At 45.3% G+C, this 18,977-nt stretch overlaps 1 protein-coding gene across 3 annotated transcripts in view; it reads left to right on the top strand.

Moving 5' to 3' along the window:
- UBAP1 (ubiquitin associated protein 1) overlaps positions 1-18,977 on the top strand; it is a 42,885-nt gene extending 23,908 nt beyond the window's left edge. For all 3 annotated transcript variants that reach the window (XM_075137499.1, XM_075137498.1, XM_075137500.1), the window contains 5 exons: positions 2,452-3,381; positions 7,299-7,334; positions 7,772-7,969; positions 9,442-9,543; positions 17,745-18,977. In XM_075137499.1, coding sequence (XP_074993600.1) covers positions 2,452-3,381; positions 7,299-7,334; positions 7,772-7,969; positions 9,442-9,543; positions 17,745-17,885 — 1,407 coding nt within the window. In that variant the 3' untranslated portion in view covers positions 17,886-18,977. The remainder of the gene's footprint in view (positions 1-2,451; positions 3,382-7,298; positions 7,335-7,771; positions 7,970-9,441; positions 9,544-17,744) is intronic.

Genomic DNA, 18,977 nt, shown 5'->3' with positions numbered 1-18,977 from the left:
TGTTCAGATGTTAGTCTTGTTGGTCCTGTAGTGTCATTTCGTATGCTGGGCAGTAGTTGCAGAAGATCTGTTAGAACATATAGAAAGATAAAAATATGGTAGGCTGTGCAAAAAGCTTCTACTTCTTATCACTTTAAAAAGCCTGGTTTAAAATTTGGTTTAGTGTATCTACTTCAAAAGAGCACAATGCTTTTGTGTAATAGTTACAGGTCTAAATGTTACCCTGACTAAATTTGAGTAGCATTTTTAAGAGGAAAAATGGTAAGAACTGATACACCTACATGATGGCATACTTGCAGAATCTTGTTTGAGGGTAACAAGTGTTTCTATGACCATATTTTATGGGTTCTCACAGTAGTGGAATGAAGAAATAAATTTCCAGTTCTTGTTTTCTGTGTAGTTCTGAGTGGGACTTCTTTTGCAGCTATAGGGCCAGCAGGTTACAGCTTGGTATGGATAGCTTCCAGGTCTTTGAGGAGCATGTCTTTGTTACCATAAACTCTTGGTAGCATAAAATCAATTGCTTTAGCATAACTGTTGAAAATCTAATCTCCAAATTTAGGTTGTGATACAGTCTAATTGAACTACGTTTTCTCATTTGGATCCATGATTTTCCTTGGTCAGTCCAAATTGATGATTGTTTTCACTTCAGCTGTGACAGATTGCTGTAGATGGTTCTGCCTTTTTTTGCCTTTTTTTTTTTTCCTGCCCTGCATATTACCCTATTACCCTACATCATGGCTCTTTCATTATAACCATTAAATGGTTACCTGATTGTCCTAATAGACATATTTCCGCCCAGTTAAGCTGGTGTGAGAGAGCTAAAGGGGAGACTAATGTCCTATTGCTGGCTTCATTGTGTTATGTCTCCATTTTCCTGCCAAGCTGAGGCTCAAGTATAGTATGCCTGGTTGGATTGCAACGCTTTGCATAATATGATGTGACTATGTAGACTATGTATCTCGCAGTGCAATTTGACTTTTTTACAGCTGTAGGGAGAGCTGTTTAAAAAAAAGTGCAGGGAAGCAAAATTGACTAAAGCCATATATTTTTATATAAATACCCCCCATTTTTTTAATATAAAAAAATACATGGCTTTGGTCAATTTTGGCCATATATGACCATATACATATATACACACACAAAACTACGATAGCTCTGTTCAAATAGCAAAGAATGTTTAATGAGTAGTGCCCAGCTCTTCTGCCAGTGAGTTGTTTTTCAAAGTCACCTTGCTGATAAATTGTATATCACACCTCTTGGAGTCTTGGAGCTAAGGGAAGGGAAAACTGTTAATACAGTTGAGACAACAGGTCTCTAGGACCTCACTGGAGCCCACTGTAGGATGGGATGTGACACAACACATAGCGAGTCCCAGAAAAGCCCAGCAGAAGCCTAGCAAGCCTTGCTGGCTTGTTGCTCTTTAGAGCTAGGAATTTGTATGACCTAGCAGTCCCATGGCAGGAGCACTCCTGTTTGGTTATGTGCCATTATTCTGGCAAGGATATCTTATGACTTCTTGTGAGTCACAGGTGGGTTACACCCTGGACTTAATTTGTAGGCTGTGTTCTCTGAACATTTTGTGGTTATTTAAAGAGCGTTTGAGGCTGTTCATTCTTCATAAGATATTAAAGCTTTAAGTAGATTTAGTCTGTTCAGAATTTTGTCCTCTCAACCAAGCCACACCAGTTTACAGCCAGTAAACTGGTAGTGAGTAGCTTACAAATGCCGCCTTGTGCGAACCTGGCTCCGAAGGAACTTATGTTACATGAGAAAAGCCTGTGGGATCCTGTCATGCCAGTAACTGCAGCAAAATCTGCTACTCCAGGTAGTTATCGTCAGTGTAGCCAGTATATCCCCTTTGGCTGGTGAGCTGTTGGCACTGGGGTAAGAATACCAATACCTCTTAAACTAGGGGGTGTAAAACTCTAATATCCAGTCCGTTAGGAATCTTTTAGGGGGAACTGAGTAATACCGTATTGGTCTTCGGATGAAAAAATACTCTGCCATAGTCTTGAATAACTTGTGGACAGATCTGTGGTAGTTCAGTGGTGCCAGATCTGGGTGTGACTGTCCATTTAGTAACGCCTTAGACTTCCCCTTGCTACATCGGTTGTCTTGGGGGGAGAGGGTGGGAGGGTTGTGAAACTGCTCTTGGGACCTCAGTAGCTCTAAAGCAAAACTAAATGTAGCAAGGGGGCAAAATATGACATTCTAATCCAGACTATAGACGGGTTTTGCTGCTAGAGGCAAAATGTACTACTTCCACTGTCTTCTAGCTTGCCAGTCTGTAGGTTACAAGAGATGCTGGGGAGAAAATGATGCCTCTCCGGGGTAATTCGTGTAGCTCTTATTCTATGTTACTTATGTTGCTTTTAGAAGTAGCGGCTATGATCCTTATAATTTATGTTTTTTTTTTTCTTCTCTCTTTTCCCATCCACCCTCTGTCAGTATGACTTCTCACTGGAAAAGAAAACAATTGAGTGGGCTGAAGATATCAAAAAAATTCAGGCTGCCCAGAGAGAAGCTGAACGCAAGGCAGAAGAAGCACTAGCGAACTCGAAAACAGCTCCAGAGGACAGCAGCAAAATGGGATTCTCAGAGGGACCTTGCCCTGAGGCCATGCCCCCTCCTATAAACCCCATCCTTGCTAGCCTGCAGCACAATAATATTCTTACTCCCACGCCAGCCAACAGCAGCGCTGTGAAGCAAAAGGTTCTCAGTCCAACTCGTCCAAAAGCAGACTTCAACCCAGCTGATTTTGAATGTGAAGAAGACCCATTTGATAAACTGGAATTAAAAACTATCGATGATAAGGAGGAGTTAAAAAATATTCTTGAAATTCATGTTGGTACTACTGGGCCAATTGTTGCCCAGCTGTTAGATAATACTTTGCCCAAAGGTGGGTCTGAGTCTGTGTTGCAAGATGAGGAAGTTCTGGCATCCATAGAAAGGGCCACGCTGGACTTCAAGCCCCTTCACAAACCCAATGGCTTTATCACTTTACCGCAGTTGGGAAACTGTGAAAAGATGTCTCTGTCTTCCAAAGTGTCCCTGTCCCCTATCACTTCAGTGAGCAATATCAAATCCCTGTCCTTTCCTAAACTTGACTCCGATGAGAGTGATCAGAAATCATCAAAGCTCACAAGCACTTTCCACAGCACCTCCTGTCTCCGCAATGGCACTTTGCTCAGCTCTTTGCAGACCTGTGCTCAGAGTAAAGCCAGTGAACTGAATGGACACCATATGGTTGGTCTTTCTGCTCTAAATGAGGACAGTGGCATGGAGACATCAACATTATCCTCTTCATCCAGGCTGCCTTCCCTGGCTGTGTCGACAGTTTGTACAGAAGAAGAATCATCTCAAAGCACAGCGACTACGGTAAACATGCAGTGGATTAGAATTGGGGTTGCTGGGGAGATGTGGAGGTGCGGAGGCAAATGTTGCTTCTAAAATGTCCCGTGGCAATGGTTTTAGTTTCATTTAATGGGAGTGATGTGTAGATCCTTTTAATTTACAGGGCAAATTCATCAATCCAACAGGTCTTCATGCTGGCAGTTCTGAACCTCAGATTTTTACTCTGCAAGTTTCCCCAAAATATGATATTTTTAGACCAATTCTGGTGATTTTTCTTTCAGCTTTTCAGCTCTTGTTGTTTGTAGTCACACACCTTTGAGCTAAGCGTGTAAGGTATCTTCTTTGTATGGTCCTGCATTCTGTCTTAACCAACTGAGATATATCAGATTCTGAAGAGCTATTAGGTTTTGAGTTAAAGCTCTTCTAGATTTGTTCCTTGGCTTGCTTGCTTATTTGCTGGAAATAATGGGAAATGCAGGCTTTTCAAGGAATAGAAGCAATAATAGATTAAAAAACACAGATGTGCTGTGTCATTCAGGAAAGAAAAAAGTACTTGCAATTGACCTGCAAGTCGTCTTTTTTTTTTTTTTTTCTTCTTTCTGAGATCCTTCTAAAATCTAATCTTTAAAAGGAGGAAAATATTGGTGGTCTGAAATCTGGTATTTACCCCCTTCCTTGTGAAGGGGGGTGGAAGGTTTGCTTGGTGGTTACTAAAACCAATCTTGAAGATCATCGGATCATCTCAGATCGCTAATGTTAAAGTTGGTTGCTCTGAGACAGGAGGCTGATGCTTCGTTTCCTCAAACTTGTACCAAGTTTTAAAATTACTTTGAGGACACTTAACTTCACGCCAGCTGTTGTCTTTGTCTCTTTGTGAATAAGAACAGAGATTTGAGTAAGCTTGTGGACTTTTTCCCAAAGAACCTAAGATCTGGACACCAATACTCATGAAGCCTAGTGAAAGCTGTATAGTTAAATCCTCTAGCTGGCTCTAAAATAATCTGGTTTCTTCTGTCCAATGTAAGCTTCAGAGGTTCTGTGATCTTACTGGCATACTGTAGGTTTTTATGTGACACCATGTGCTCTGAAACAAGTGACACTGCTTCTCTCCCGTTGTTCTTTCACCTCTTTTCAGGCTTAGGTAAATGCACTATTAATTGTGACATACAGTATTCTGGCAACTAGTGTATTCGTCAGAGCACAGCAGAACAGCTGTTTATTGATCACTAGAACAAATTTAATACAGTAAACTTTGGCAGAAGAGGCAATGTGCTGAAAACTGCTCACTGCCACAGATCACGGGTTTGAGAGGCGATTGTATGATTGTATGTAGCTCAGAGGTGAAACCTCGAAGTATGACACGTGACACATCTCTAGGAATTAACATGAAAGATCACTTACAACTAGATAGATGGGCGTTCAGATGGCCAAATTTTCACTCTAACTATTCAAATCTCTATGCTGGATTAAAACTTATTAAAGATCAAAAGGGAAGGTGTGTTCTTGAGAATGCTGTAAGGGAAGATACCAACCGATAAACAAACAAACAGACTTACTAGGGGAAGTGATAAAGATCTTCATTTGAAACTATTTCTGCTTTGGAAGTAACAAACCAAGAAATAGGTATGCCGACAGAACTAGTTCTTTCTGTTTAAATTCCAAGACATCAGACTATACTTTTTCATGTTTCCATAATATGGTCCCAGTGGCTGGAAAATAACAGCTGAGCTGCAAGAAATTGAAGTAAATGCAACAAAAGTATTGAAGTAAATGTAACAAAAATCCTCGGAGTATGAAAATGATAAAAGGAAGTCACAGTCATCCCTGTGGCTGGGAGCAGAAGGGTCATGTATCCCTTTTCTGCAAGATTACACAAAAATAAGCCTGTCCTTTTTAGAAAGCCTCGGGACAGTTATATGTCCTAGTGTACTCCACAGTGATTTTTTTTCCTTTTTTTTTTTTTTTTTGTTTCTCACAAGACTAGAAATTGTAACTTTGGATTTGGAGCTACTGCTGGAGTTTATGCTTTACCAGTGAATTGGATCTAGGATTTTTTGGATGGAAATAAACCTGTGGTTTCTCTGAGGCTGCACTGATTCTGTCCTGGATGGTCCCCTCTCCTCTTTTTTTGAAGCTCACTGGTTTGCTTCTTGTAGCATTGGCAGAGGGAGAAATGGCTAGTGAAGACAACAGGTTGGAATTAAACAAAGCTGGTCAGAGACCTGACTAGTATGATGTATTTTATTTACAGAGATCTCTGGTTACGGGAAGATGGGGCACTCCTGGGGGACCATTCAGAATATATACCGCTGCAGTAGTGTGATGTGTGCGGGCACACCAGCTGCAGGCAGGGCTCCCGGCCTCTGTACGAAGTCCCTAAAAGTAGGCACAGTGTGCAAGCGCATACTGAAAGCACGGCATGAAGTCTGCTTCTGGAAGGGCACTGAAATGCAAGTTTGAGACATAAGGGAGCACGGCTGTTGAGTGACAAGTCCTGGCTTTGTCCCCTGCAGTTCCTTTAGGTGTTTCCTTCCTCCACTGGAAATCACTGACCACAAGCACAGGTTGTTAAGCTCAAGTAGATTGAGGAGGAGGAGTTGGTTCTCCCAGACTCTTGAGTCTCTGGTGTCAGAAGCAGTTCTGGTTTTCCTGGCTGCAGCATCAATAACAAAGCATCATTCTTCAATTTGGTAACCAGCTGATTTCAGGGCTACTCCAGACCCTCATTTCAGTGTATCCCATATTCTAGTGCTTTTTGCTCTGGCAAAAGTGCCTGGAGAGGGTGTGTGCGAAGAGCTTACCACCATGAGGAGAGGTTCTTGGCTAAACCAGTCCATCAGACTGAATATGATCTCTCAGGCTTTGTCTCCTAGAAGAGAAATTCTTACCTTGGAGATGAAAATGGTTGGAAATGCAGAACAAAATGTCCTTGGCGGTGGTTTGGGGTTTTTTTTGCAAATGAATGGAATTTGTCAAAATCCTAATAGATTTTCTCAGAACTGTTTTTCTATAAACAGTTTTTTGTTGTTTAGTTTGGGCCCAAAGAAGGCCTTTCTGAAAGAAGTGGACAAGCTTTCAAGCAATCCATGTTGGCATAGTAAGTATCAAGAAATGCAAAAACTGAGGCTCTTGGTCCAGAGTGATTTCTTGCAGTCTTTTCTAATTCTATTTAAAATGCAGGAAGACTTTTAAATGGATGAATTGAAACGTGCAGATTTGGTGGGGCAAAGTTCTGCCTTTGCACTGCTGCTATCTTGGGCGAAGTAGTATAAAGTGGTGGGTTGGTTCTGCCCTCTGGCAACCTGGTTCTGCAGAAATGGAGCAGGTGTACAGCAGGGAACGTTACCCAGCCTTTTTGGTGTACTGGGAATGGGACCAAGCATTGGATGTTGGTAGAAAAATCACATGCTCTTTTTAGCCAGTGTGCAACATTGCTTATATATCTGGTGTATGAAATGCAGTGCTTTGAGAGTAGAAAAGGGGTATATGTTTCTCTTACCCCTTCTCATGGTCAAAAAGTCAAGAGAAGTCTCTAGGCAATGACTTCAAAATTATCACTGTCATTTAGGCTGTGTAGCACTGGGTCAAGAGCTGAACAGGACCCAGCATGTTACACTGAGCTGTATGAAAATGTAGCAGTCACAGTGACAGAACAAAAAAGCTTACAATTATTGTGAGGGGCCACACATCCTTCTGGGAGTATAGTCCGTTTGTAGAGTGCTGAGAGAAGAAACGATCCTTATGATGGCTATTCTATAACTACACACAACTGCATAATTGCTGCATCTCACGTGCGGAAGCCTGATCAGACCACAAGTCTCCCTAGTATTGTAGACTTATTCTCAGATCTCTCCCATAAAACCCTTCTCCCTCGGCTGTAGCAAATTCTGCTCACTAGTGCATAATGTTTATAGTCATCTTATTTGTGTGTTGTCCAACAGGTACATCCAGACTACAAGGAAACAGAAATCCCTGTGGTAAGTTCTCAAATACTTGTTTGCTTGCACTGGATCACGTTTCTGAAAATCTCCAGAAGTAGTGTTCCTTTGAGTACAAAAAATCATAGGTGACGAGTAAACTTGGGGTGAAGGAAGCAATCTCCATGCTTCCTCTGAGGTACAGGGTTTGGCAAAACTGTTGCAAAGGTTGGGTATTGAAAGGTTTTCGTCCACTAGTAGGAGAGGGTATATTGCGAAGAATCCGGGTTGTTTGTTGTTTTGAGGGTAAAAAGGTTATGGTGGGAGTCAGACTATGTATACTGCTTGGTTTCATCCTAACAGTGAGTAACTTCCTAAGGGTAGTCTAGAAAGCCTCTCGGATTAATTATATGGGATATCCTGGTTCTGCACTAGCCAGAAACAGGATGTGGGGATGCAGATGACCATCACCTCAGCCTCTGGGTTTTCCCCTTTAGGTAACGCACCAAAATTTCGCAGTGTCTAAAGTGCCCAACAATACCAGCTGCACAAAGTGGTCGGGTGGCCCCGCTCCTGAACTACAGCAGGTCCTTTCCGCTAGCGAGAGGCAGTGCGTAGAGACGGTCGTCAACATGGGGTACTCACCTGAGAATGTCCTGAAAGCCATGAAGAAGAAGGGACAGAACATAGACCAGGTAAGAGATTGTGCAATGGGAAAGAAACCCTTGATTGGACGCTGATTCTGCTGAGAAACAACCTTGGGTTTGCAAAATGGATAGGGGGGAATACTTCTATTCTAACGGGGTTGCAGCCTGCAGCTGCTGCGCTATTAACCACTAGAGAAGTTGTCACCTGGCAGTAAAGGCTCTCAAAACCAAAGAAAAGAATGGCTGTGCATGTTTCTGATGAGAGACTGCTTGAGTGCTGGGTCAGAGCTGCACCGAGCTTGGGATGAGCCTTTAGCTCCATGTGAAGCTGGGAGAGGTACTGGGTCTTCCAAGGAGCCACAAAAGCATCTGAAGGAAGCTTAGTGTGGCTCTACGCCGTGCTTAGTGCCATGTGACAAAAAAACAGCCAACTTCCCTTGTTCTGAGCAAGGTTTACGATGCTAACGTCTCTCTTTGTAGAGAGATTGGCCCCTGCAGGCTTATGACAGCCCTGAAAGGCTCTTGCAAGGCACCACTGACCGACTTTCTTTTGTGTGCTCTGGTTGTGGTGCTTCCTGCCTCATGTGTTGCCTCAAACGCTTGCTAAAACCAGGTCACATAGCATAAAGCGCTGCAGGGTGAAGCGCGGCTCTGGGCCTTGGATCCGCTTCAAACAAACATTTTAAAGTGGGGAGAGCATGGCCAAGTTTTCCATGCTGACCCTAGGCAGGCTGTGTGCTGCACAGAGCATCGCCTGGCAGGACTGTGCCTGGGGAGGAGGAGTGTCCCAGTGACTTCTGCTGGTACAGCTGATCCGCTTGCCCACTACCTACGCATCGAGAGTGGTTTAAGCTGTGCGCTGCAGTGAACTGTAGTACCAAACGGAAAAAATGGCCCTTAAGAGGGTGGTTTTAAATCCTGCTATATTTGCAGGTTGCGTTCTTTCGCCTTCATACCATTACCTATCTGACCTTTCCCTGTACCTCTCAAAGCTGAGGGTGGATAACAAATTTAGCAGCGGTGTCTGGGTGTGTGAGCTGGGATTTGCAGCTCACTCGCCAGTATGCTGAGTTGATCTTAAAAGGCTGACTGCTTTTAGATTGCATCAGCTCTTGCAGCTGTCTGAGAGGAAGCTAAAAGCTGATGCATCTTGACTGCTGGATCTACAGTTTCATTTTAAAAACTTGTAGTATAAAAAGCACAGTTAAACTTCTGCCTTCTGCTCAGTGATCAGGCACGGAAGGCTAAAGATAGGCTTCTGAGACTGTTTTGATTATAGTGGAAGATGACGTTTAGAGCTGGTGGGAGAGCACAGGAGGACAGAAGGGCTGGTCTGTTTTCTCTGAAGAAGCTCTTGCATAAAGAGCGTCTCAACTCTACTAGGAAGGACTTTACCTCGATCCCTGGTGAAGCCTGGGGTAGAGTCGTGCTTAGCCCCTCTGCAAGTACAGAGATGGTATTCAACTGCGTGCTGCGAATGCCACTCTGCAAACTTAGTTCCTTTTCTTCATTTCCCACAGGTTTTGGATTACCTGTTTGCACATGGACAGCTTTGTGAGAAGGGCTTTGATCCACTTCTTGTTGAAGCAGCTTTGGAAATGCACCAGTGTTCAGAGGAGAAGGTGAGGGCGCAACGTGCTAAGCAGTAAAGAGAATGCGCCATGATCGGGAATTCCAGCAGCAGTTCCTCTGGCTGATGCAATTCTGGCTTTCTTGGTAATGCCGCCTTGTTTCCAAAACTGACTGCCAAAGGACATCCTTGCAGTGATAAAGCAAATACGTGTTAAAGCATTAGAGTTCTTCTGCACTTTTTATCACTCACTTGCATGCATTTTTATGGTGACAGGATTTTTTAAAGACCTTGCTTATTCTGGTTGTAATGTTTTGAACCCAGAGTTCTTTGTGGGTGAAGTGCTTGGTACAGAGACAGTTAATTTCAAAGCAGCAAATTATCTTTCGAACCGTGCCAGCCTCCCCTGGCCGTGAATTTTCTCCCGTATACAAACGCATCTGCATGGCTGCTCAGCCGATTGGGCTAGGGCTTGCTCTGGAAGAAGCTGGGAAATACGGGGTTTGGGGTCTGGTTCATAGTCTGGCTGCTCTACCAGCACCAAAGGTATAGAGGCAGGAGCAGGTAGTCAAGGCAGAGGACATCAGGATCTTTTGAAGACTGGCAGCCTGTGGTGTGCCAAGTTATCATATGAAATCTTTAGAGCTGCAACCCAACCCCCCCAGATGTATGTATGCCTTCCTGCCTTCTTGGACTTAGTGATGAGCTTGTAAACAGAGGAACAACAGTGTCAAGATGGGAGAAGTGACATGATAGGGGCTTAACCCCAAATTGGAAATTACTAATCTCCTGATTGCCCATTTCAATCTGCTTGCTTGTTTTTGGTTTTTTTTCTTTCCCCTGGAATGGAGTGGAGGCACTGTAAATGGCAGAAGGTTCATAAAAGTCTGATCAGCTGATTCACTTCTTGCCACTTTATTTTTTTTCAAAGCTCAGGTAGGTTTGTGGTTGATGTTGGTAGTATCGTACACAGTGTCCTGGTTTCATCTGGGATAGAGTTAAATTTCTTCCTAATGCTGTGTTTTGCATTTAGTGTGAGAAGAATGTTGGTAACACACTGATGTTTTCAGTTGTTGCTAAGTACCCTGCTAGTCAAGGACATTCAGCTTAAAAACAAACAAACAAACAAAAAAAACCCAAAAAACAAAAAAAACCAACCAAACAAACAAAAAATAAAACAAAACGAAAAAAACCCACCAAGCATTGGGAGGGAGCATAGCCAGGACAGCTAGCCCAGCTGGCCAATGGGGTATTCCATACCATGTGACGTCATGCTCAGTATATGAATGGTAGGCGTGTTCCAGGAAGTAGCGATCGCTACTTGGTTATCAGTCAGCATGGGTGGTGAGCAATTGCATTGTGCATCACTCATTTTGTATATTCTACCATTATTTATTATTATTATTTTCCCTTTTCTGTTCTATTAAACTGTCTTTATCTCAACCCACGAGTTTTTCTCACTCTTACCCTTCCGATTCTCTCCCTGTCCCACTGCGGGGCGGGAGTGAGCGAGTGGCTGCGTGGTATTTGGCTGCCTGCCAGGTTAAACCACGACAGTCCTTTTTGGCACCCAACATGGGGCATGAAGGGTTGAGATAACACAGTTGACCCGAACGGGTTAAAAGAAATTTGTTATAAGCATTCATTATATCAGTTTAGTAGTCGCTGGTCACGGTGTTGGTTTATTTGCTCTCAGAGTTGTTGGATCTGTTCTTGGAGTTTTGGTCTGTAGCACCTTACTGGCTGTCTATACTGCTGATTATCAGTATTTATGTGGGGTTGGTCATCTCTGGGAAATGGATTAAGGTCATCGCTTTGCTATACTGTGTGACACTGGTTTATGGTATGATAAAATTATTCATCAGGAGACTACTCAGCACTGCCGTCATTCCTGTTCTTCGGGAGCTATCTTTTGGAAACTATTAATAATTACACTTTTTACCCCTTCTCCTCGGAGAGCCAATTTACGGGGGAGACAGCTTCCTTGACCTTCCCCTTCTCCTCCAGGCTGATTACAATAGCTCTTGAGGATTTTGAATATCCTTGGGATGCTCAAACCAGCGTGTTCCTATTGCTATGTCTCCTGAATGTGTTTCAGGCCTTGTTTAAGATTAAACAACTCTTTAAGAATACCACCCAGAGATCTGCCCCGAGGCTGGATAGTTATGAGTGGCAGGGTGTGTTGGGATAGTATGGGCAAGTGCCTAGGACAGTGGTCACCTCCAATGTTTTGGAGCTTCACTCCTGAACAAGTGCAGAATCCTGAAAAACTAGTAAAATATTTGGAAAAAGTATGCTGTCACCCTGGCAATTCCAGAGGGACCCAGATTACTGCAACGTGCTGGGGCCTGGCCCTTGCCTACCGAGCCCTGTTCAACACTGTTCAGAACCCTCAAGGGGGAGAGAAGGTCTCCGGATCTGATGACAAAACGACGGGCACTGCGGCTACTCCAACCCCTGCAATGGGCACTGCGGCTACTCCAACCCCCGCGACGGGCACTACAGCTGAACCAGAGGACCAACCCTTGCTGGTATCCGTTGTCCCTGTACAGAAGAATAAATCCTGTAAGCAGAAGTCAAGTCGTTTAGAAAGGGATGATGGAAAAGCAGGGCCATCACGAGGAGGGGAGGGGAAGAGGAAGAACTTGTAAACGAGAAGGAAACCACCCGATCCCTATCCCTGAGTGAGTTGAGATATGCGGAAAGATTTCAGCCGTCATCCAGGCGAGCATATTGTTACCTGGCTGCTCCGATACTGGGATAATGGGGCCAGTAGCCTGGAATTAGAGGGGAAGGAGGCCAAACAGCTGGGATCCCTTGGTAGGGAAGGGGACATTGACAAAGCGCTTGGAAAAAGGGCACAGGCCCTCAGCCTCTGGAGGCGACTGCTGTCAGGCGTGAAGGAAAGGTATCCCTTCAAGGAAGATGTTATATATTGCCCAAGCAAATGGACCACTATGGAGAGAGGTATCCAGTACCTGAGAGAATTAGACGTGCTGGAGGTTGTTTATAGTGACCTGGACAACGACCAAACGCCCAAAGATCCAGATGAAGTCCAGTGCACCCGACCCATGTGGAGGAAGTTGGTACGGAGCGCACCAGCGTTGTATGCCAGTTCGTTGGCAGTACTGTCCTGGGCAGAGGAAGAAGCACCAATGGTGGATGACATGGTTAGCAGACTCCAGGAATACGAAGAAACTGTCTCCTCCTCCCTTGTCTCGGCTGTGGAGAAACTGTCGCGGGAGGTCCAGCAACTCAAAGAGGATATGTCCTATTCTCCACCTGTACGGACCAGTATCTCAGCCATTAGGAGTCAGTGTTTTTCTGCTCAAGTGGGAGGATATGGAAGATACACACCACGGGGCACCCTGTGGTTTTACCTGCTTGACCACGGAGAGGACATGAGACAGTGGGATGGAAAACCTACCTTGACCCTAGAGGCACAGGTATGTGAGTTGCAAGGAAAAACAATCACACAAGGGCGTTCTCCCAGGAAAAATGCTGCTCCAGTTTTCAGGAAAAACCTGTCTCACAACGGTCCAGTTTCCAGTGAACAGTTTCCCAGACAGAGTAGAAAGGCTGATCTTACTTTGGATTGTAATGAAGGAATTCTGGACTTGCGTTTGCAAGAAGTGAGAAACTGATACTATGACCAGAACTAGAGGGGCCCTGCCTCTGGGGTTTACTGGACTGTATGGATGCGATGGCCTGGCACATCAGACCCACAGGAGTATAAGGCTCTCGTAGACACTGGTGCACAGTGTACCCTGATGCCATCAAGCTATAAAGGGGCAGAACCCATTTGTATTTCTGGAGTGACAGGGGGATCCCGAGAATTAACTGTATTGGAGGCCGAAGTGAGCCTGACCGGGAACGAGTGGCAGAAGCACCCCGTTGTGACTGGCCCAGAGGCTCCGTGCATCCTTGGCATAGACTACCTCAGGAGAGGGTATTTCAAGGACCCAAAAGGGTACCGGTGGGCTTTTGGTATAGCTGCCCTGGAGACGGAGGAAATTAAACAGCTGTCCACCTTGCCTGGTCTCTCAGAGAATCCTTCTGTTGTGGGGTTGCTGAGGGTTGAAGAACAGCAGGTACCAATCACTACCTACTACAACAGCGCACCGGCAACAGTATTGCACCAACCGAGACTCCCTGCTTCCCATCCATGAGCTGATTCATCGACTGGAGAGCCAAGGAGTGATCAGCAAGACTCGCTCACCCTTTAACAGTCCCATATGGCCAGTGTGAAAGTCCAATGGAGAGTGGAGATTAACAGGAGACTGCCGTGGCCTGAACGAAGTCACGCCACTGGACATGCTAGAACTCCAGTACGAACTGGAGTCAAAGGCAGCCAAGTGGTACGCCACCATTGACATCGCTAATGCCTTCTTCTCCATCCCTTTGGCAGCAGAGTGCAGGCCACAGTTTGCTTTCACTTGGAGGGGCGTCCAGTACACCTGGAACCGACTGCCCCAGGGGTGGAAACTCAGCCCTACCATTTGCCATGGACGGATCCAGACTGCACTGGAACAGGGTGAAGCTCCAGAACACCTGCAGTACATTGATGACATCATCGTGTGGGGCAACACAGCAGAGGAAGTTTTTGAGAAAGGGGAGAGAATAGTCCAAATCCTTCTGAAGGCCGGCTTTGCAATAAAACAAGGTAAGGTCAAGGGACCTGCACAGGAGATCCAGTTTTTAGGAATAAAATGGCAAGATGGACGTCGTCAGATCCCAACGGATGCGATCAACAAAATAACAGCCATGTCCCCAGCAACTAGCAAAAAGGAAGCACAAGCTTTCTTAGGCGTTGTGGGCTTTTGGAGAATGCATATTCCAGATTACAGCCTGATTGTAAGCCCCCTCTATCAAGTGACCAGGAAGAAGAACGATTTCAGATGGGGCCCTGAGCAACGACAAGCCTTTGAAAAAATTGAACAGGAGATAGTTCAGGCAGTAGCCCTTGGGCCAGTCCGGGCAGGACAAGATGTAAGGAATGTGCTCTACACCGCAGCCGGGGAGAATGGTCCTACCTGGAGCCTCTGGCAGAAAGCACCAGGGGAGACTCGAGGTCGACCCTTAGGGTTCTGGAGTCGGGGATACAGAGGATCCGAGGCCCGCTACACTCCAACTGAGAAGGAGATATTGGCAGCATATGAAGGGGTTTGAGCTGCTTCGGAAGTGGTTGGCACTGAAGCACAGCTCCTCCTGGCACCCCGACTGCCGGTGCTGGGCTGGATGTTCAAAGGGAGGGTCCCCTCTACACATCATGCAACCAATGCTACGTGGAGTAAGTGGGTCGCACTGATCACACAACGGGCCCGAATAGGAAACCCCAGTCGCCCAGGCATCTTGGAAGTGATCACGAACTGGCCAGAAGGCAAAGATTGTGGAATATCCCCAGAGGAGGAGGTGATGCGTGCTGAAGAGGCCCCACTGTATAACAAACTGCCAGAAAACGAGAAGCAATATGCCCTGTTCACTGATGGGTCCTGTCGCCTTGTGGGAAAGCATCGGAGGTGGAAAGCTGCTGTATGGAGTCCTATACGCCAAGTTGCAGAAACTGCTGAAGGAGAAGGTGACTTGAGCCAGTTTGCAGAGGTGAAAGCCATCCAGCTGACCTTGGACATTGCTGAACGAGAAAAATGGCCAGTACTTTATCTCTATACTGACTCATGGATGGTGGCAAATGCCCTGTGGGGGTGGTTGCAGCAGTGGAAGCAGAACAACTGGCAGCGCAGAGGTAAACCCATCTGGGCTGCCACGTTGTGGCAAGATATTGCTGTCCAGGTAGAGAACCTGGTTGTAAAAGTACGTCACGTAGATGCTCACGTACCCAAGAGTCGGGCCACTGAAGAACATCAAAATAACCAGCAGGTGGACCAGGCTGCTAAGACTGAAGTGGCTCACGCGGATCTGGACTGGCAACATAAGGGTGAATTATTTATAGCTCGGTGGGCCCATGACGCCTCAGGCCATCAAGGAAGAGACGCAACATATAGATGGGCTCGTGATCGAGGGGTGGACTTGACCATGGACACTATTGCACAGGTTATCCATGAATGTGAAACATGCGCTGCAATCAAGCGAGCCAAGCGAGTAAGGACTCTTTGGTATGGGGGACGATGGTTGAAATATAAATATGGGGAGGCCTGGCAGATTGATTATATCACACTCCCACAAACTCGCCACGGCAAGCGCTATGTGCTCACCATGGTGGAAGCAACCACCAGATGGCTGGAAACATATCCTGTGCCCCATGCCACCGCCAGGAACACCATCCTGGGCCTTGAAAAGCAAGTCCTATGGCGACATGGCACCCCAGAAAGAATTGAGTCAGACAACGGGACTCATTTCCGAAACACCCTCATAGACACCTGGGCCAAAGAGCACGGCATTGAGTGGGTCTATCACATCCCCTACCACGCACCAGCCTCCGGGAAAATCGAACGATACAACGGGCTGCTAAAGACTACGCTGAGAGCAATGGGTGGTGGGACATTCAAGCATTGGGACACACATTTAGCAAAAGCCACCTGGTTAGTCAACACCAGGGGATCTTTCAGTCGAGCTGGCCCTGCCCAGTCAATACTTTTATGTACAGTAGATGGAGATAAAGTCCCTGTCGTGCACATAAGAAACATGCTGGGGAAGACAGTCTGGGTAACTCCTGCCTCTGGCAAGGGAAAACCCACCCGTGGAGTGGCTTTTGCTCAAGAACCTGGGTGCACTTGGTGGGTGATGCAAAAGGATGGGGAGGTCCAGTGTGTACCTCAAGGGGACTTGATTTTGGGTGAAAATAGCCAATGATGTTAATTGTATGATGTTAATTGTTATATGATATTGTATATCATTATTTCTGTGGTTGCTATCAATGGTATAGCAGTAAAAATCACCCAGATTAACGAAGAATGAACTCCAATGAAACCGAGCAAAGTGCAACGATGATAGAACCAGACAAGCGCAGCAATAATGGAATCAGAACTGTCTTCAGATGCAACAGTCTAACACCACACACCATCTCTCCTGCCCTGCAAGACTGTTATGACAGATGGAGCCCAAAGCCATGGACTAAATGAACTCAGTGGACATTTTAGAGGGATGGCCCATAGACTAAGGGAATGATATCTGTGTGTATATATAAATATATATATAAAGACAAGAAAGGGGGTGGTGATTAATTGGAATGTATTGAAAAATGTGAGACCTAGGCATGACGTAAATGGTACAGAATAAGGAGTGGATACTGTCCTGGTTTCGGCTGGGATAGGGTTAAATTTCTTCCTAGTGCTGTGTTTTGGATTTAGTATGAGGAGAATGTTGATAACACACTGATGTTTTCAGTTGTTGCTAAGTGCCCTCCTAGTCCAAGGACAGCTCCCGTGCCTATTGACTGAGCTAGGTACACAAGATGGGAGGGAACATAATCAGGACAGCCAGTCCAGCTGGCCAATGGGGTATTCCATACCATGTGACATCATGCTCATATATGAATGGTAGGCGTGATCCAGGAAGTACCGATCGCTACTTGGTTATCGGTCAGCGCGGGTGGTGAGCAATTGCATTGTGCATCACTCATTTTGTATATTCCATTATTATTATTTCTGTTCTATTAAACTGTCTTTATCTCAACCCACAAGTTTTTCTCGCTCTTACCCTTCCGATTCTCTCCGTGTCCCAGTGAGGGGGGCGTGGAGTGAGCGAGCGGCTGCGTGGTATTTGGCTGCCTGCCAGGTTGAACCACGACAACAGTGTGTCCAACAGGATCTGTGCTAATCCCCCAAGTTTGCCCTAGATCTGAGAAGCCAATTGATAGCAAGGGCTACAGTACTGTTCCCAAAGTCAAAGTAACTTTAAAAAAATTCAGATGCAGCAGAAGCTGCTGGATGGGGGAGCAGGGTGCCATTAATCAGCATTTTTGGGAACCTAAATTGGGCCAGGTTGATAAATTTCCTACTGGGAGAGACACCCCCACAGACTAAGCTTTGGTGCCCTTGCTGAAGAGGATTTTGGAAATGCAGGACTGCAAACACAGTGGACTGAAGGTGGGACTCCGTGGGCTACTGCACCCAGAGCTCTGCCGGCTCTGGTGTGAGTGGACTTTCTCCAAAGGGAGCTGGAACAGGCTGTAGTGGGGGAGGGGGAATCCACCCCATGGGGTGCCCAGTCGCTGAAGACAGGCTCTGTGCTAAACTTCCACCGAGCACTGATCCTCTTTTCTCTTGCAAATAATGGACTGTCTGTATCTTTCAGATCACAGAACTTCTCCAACTAATGAGTCAATTTAAAGAAATGGGCTTTGAACTAAAAGACATTAAGGAGGTCTTATTATTACATAACAACGACCAACACAACGCTTTGGAAGATCTAATGGCCCGTGCAGGAGCCAGCTGAAAACACATTCCCGGATTCTCGTGAGCAACAGAGCAGGACCAGCCCCGCCACCTTCACATCCAGTGTGACTTGCTCTCGGCAGGAAGGAGTCCAGCTTTTCGCATACATGGGAGAATGACTGAGCAAGCCCGCCCCTGTGCATCACTCCAGCATTTCTCTTTCCACTGAGAGCCAACTTTCTTTCTTAAATTAAATTTTTAAAGTGTCCTTTCCTAAGTTTCCTTTTTCCAGCTTGGCCACGGAGAGTTTAGACTGCCCAGCCTCTACTGGAACTGTACATAGGTAGAGACGGGAGTGGTTTCCCCCCCTCACTGTTGCACTGGAGTTGGACAGAAGAATACTAAGTTGGTTCTGAAACTAAGATGCTTTGATTCTTTGAAGCTGCTTTCATGGTGTCTGCTTGTACTGAATTACTTGACTGTCACAGTCCAGATTAACTGGTTAAATTTGACCTTTAGTGCAATGGAGTTTTATTTTTTGGTTGAAAGTTAGTCTGTAACTTAGTAAAACACTGGTTCAGAAACTGTTGCTATGCATAAAGAGAGAAGCTGTTCCTTTTGTGGTTTTTTTGGTTTGTTGGTTTTTGTTTTTTTTTTTACCCATGCATCCAACACTTTGCCAGACATAAGCGTTCAGTGCCGAGTGGTGTGTAAGTTCTCTTGAAACAGGTAAGCTGTGAACTCTACCTGGACCTGCAACTTGTGTTGGTTCTTGAACCTGAAGGCAGAGAGCTGGGGTATTCTTAATTCCCTAGGCTTGTAGGATATTTAAGACAATGCCCTGCTAAGAAATCAGTTATCTTTTTGTTTTAAATAATACTCAGTGTGATGCAGGAGGTTTCTTTCAAGCACTTTCTTTAAAACAAATATACTCACTGCATTAGTTCCATTTTTCACACTGCTATAGAATTACATAATAACATCTAGTATTAGAAATCAGGTTTTGGGTTGGTTTTGATAGTTCAAAGTGTTACGTTGTACATTGTTCAAGTTCTAAATACATAAAATATCAGCACTCTTGAGGAATCTTTAAAGTAATTTGCTAAATATTTTGATTCTGCAGAAGAACAACTAATAAAACCTTCAAATATAA

The sequence above is a fragment of the Calonectris borealis genome, chromosome Z (assembly GCF_964195595.1).
Source record: "Calonectris borealis chromosome Z, bCalBor7.hap1.2, whole genome shotgun sequence".
NCBI classification, from domain to species: Eukaryota; Metazoa; Chordata; class Aves; order Procellariiformes; family Procellariidae; genus Calonectris; species Calonectris borealis.
This window is presented reverse-complemented; position numbering and strand designations above follow the sequence as displayed.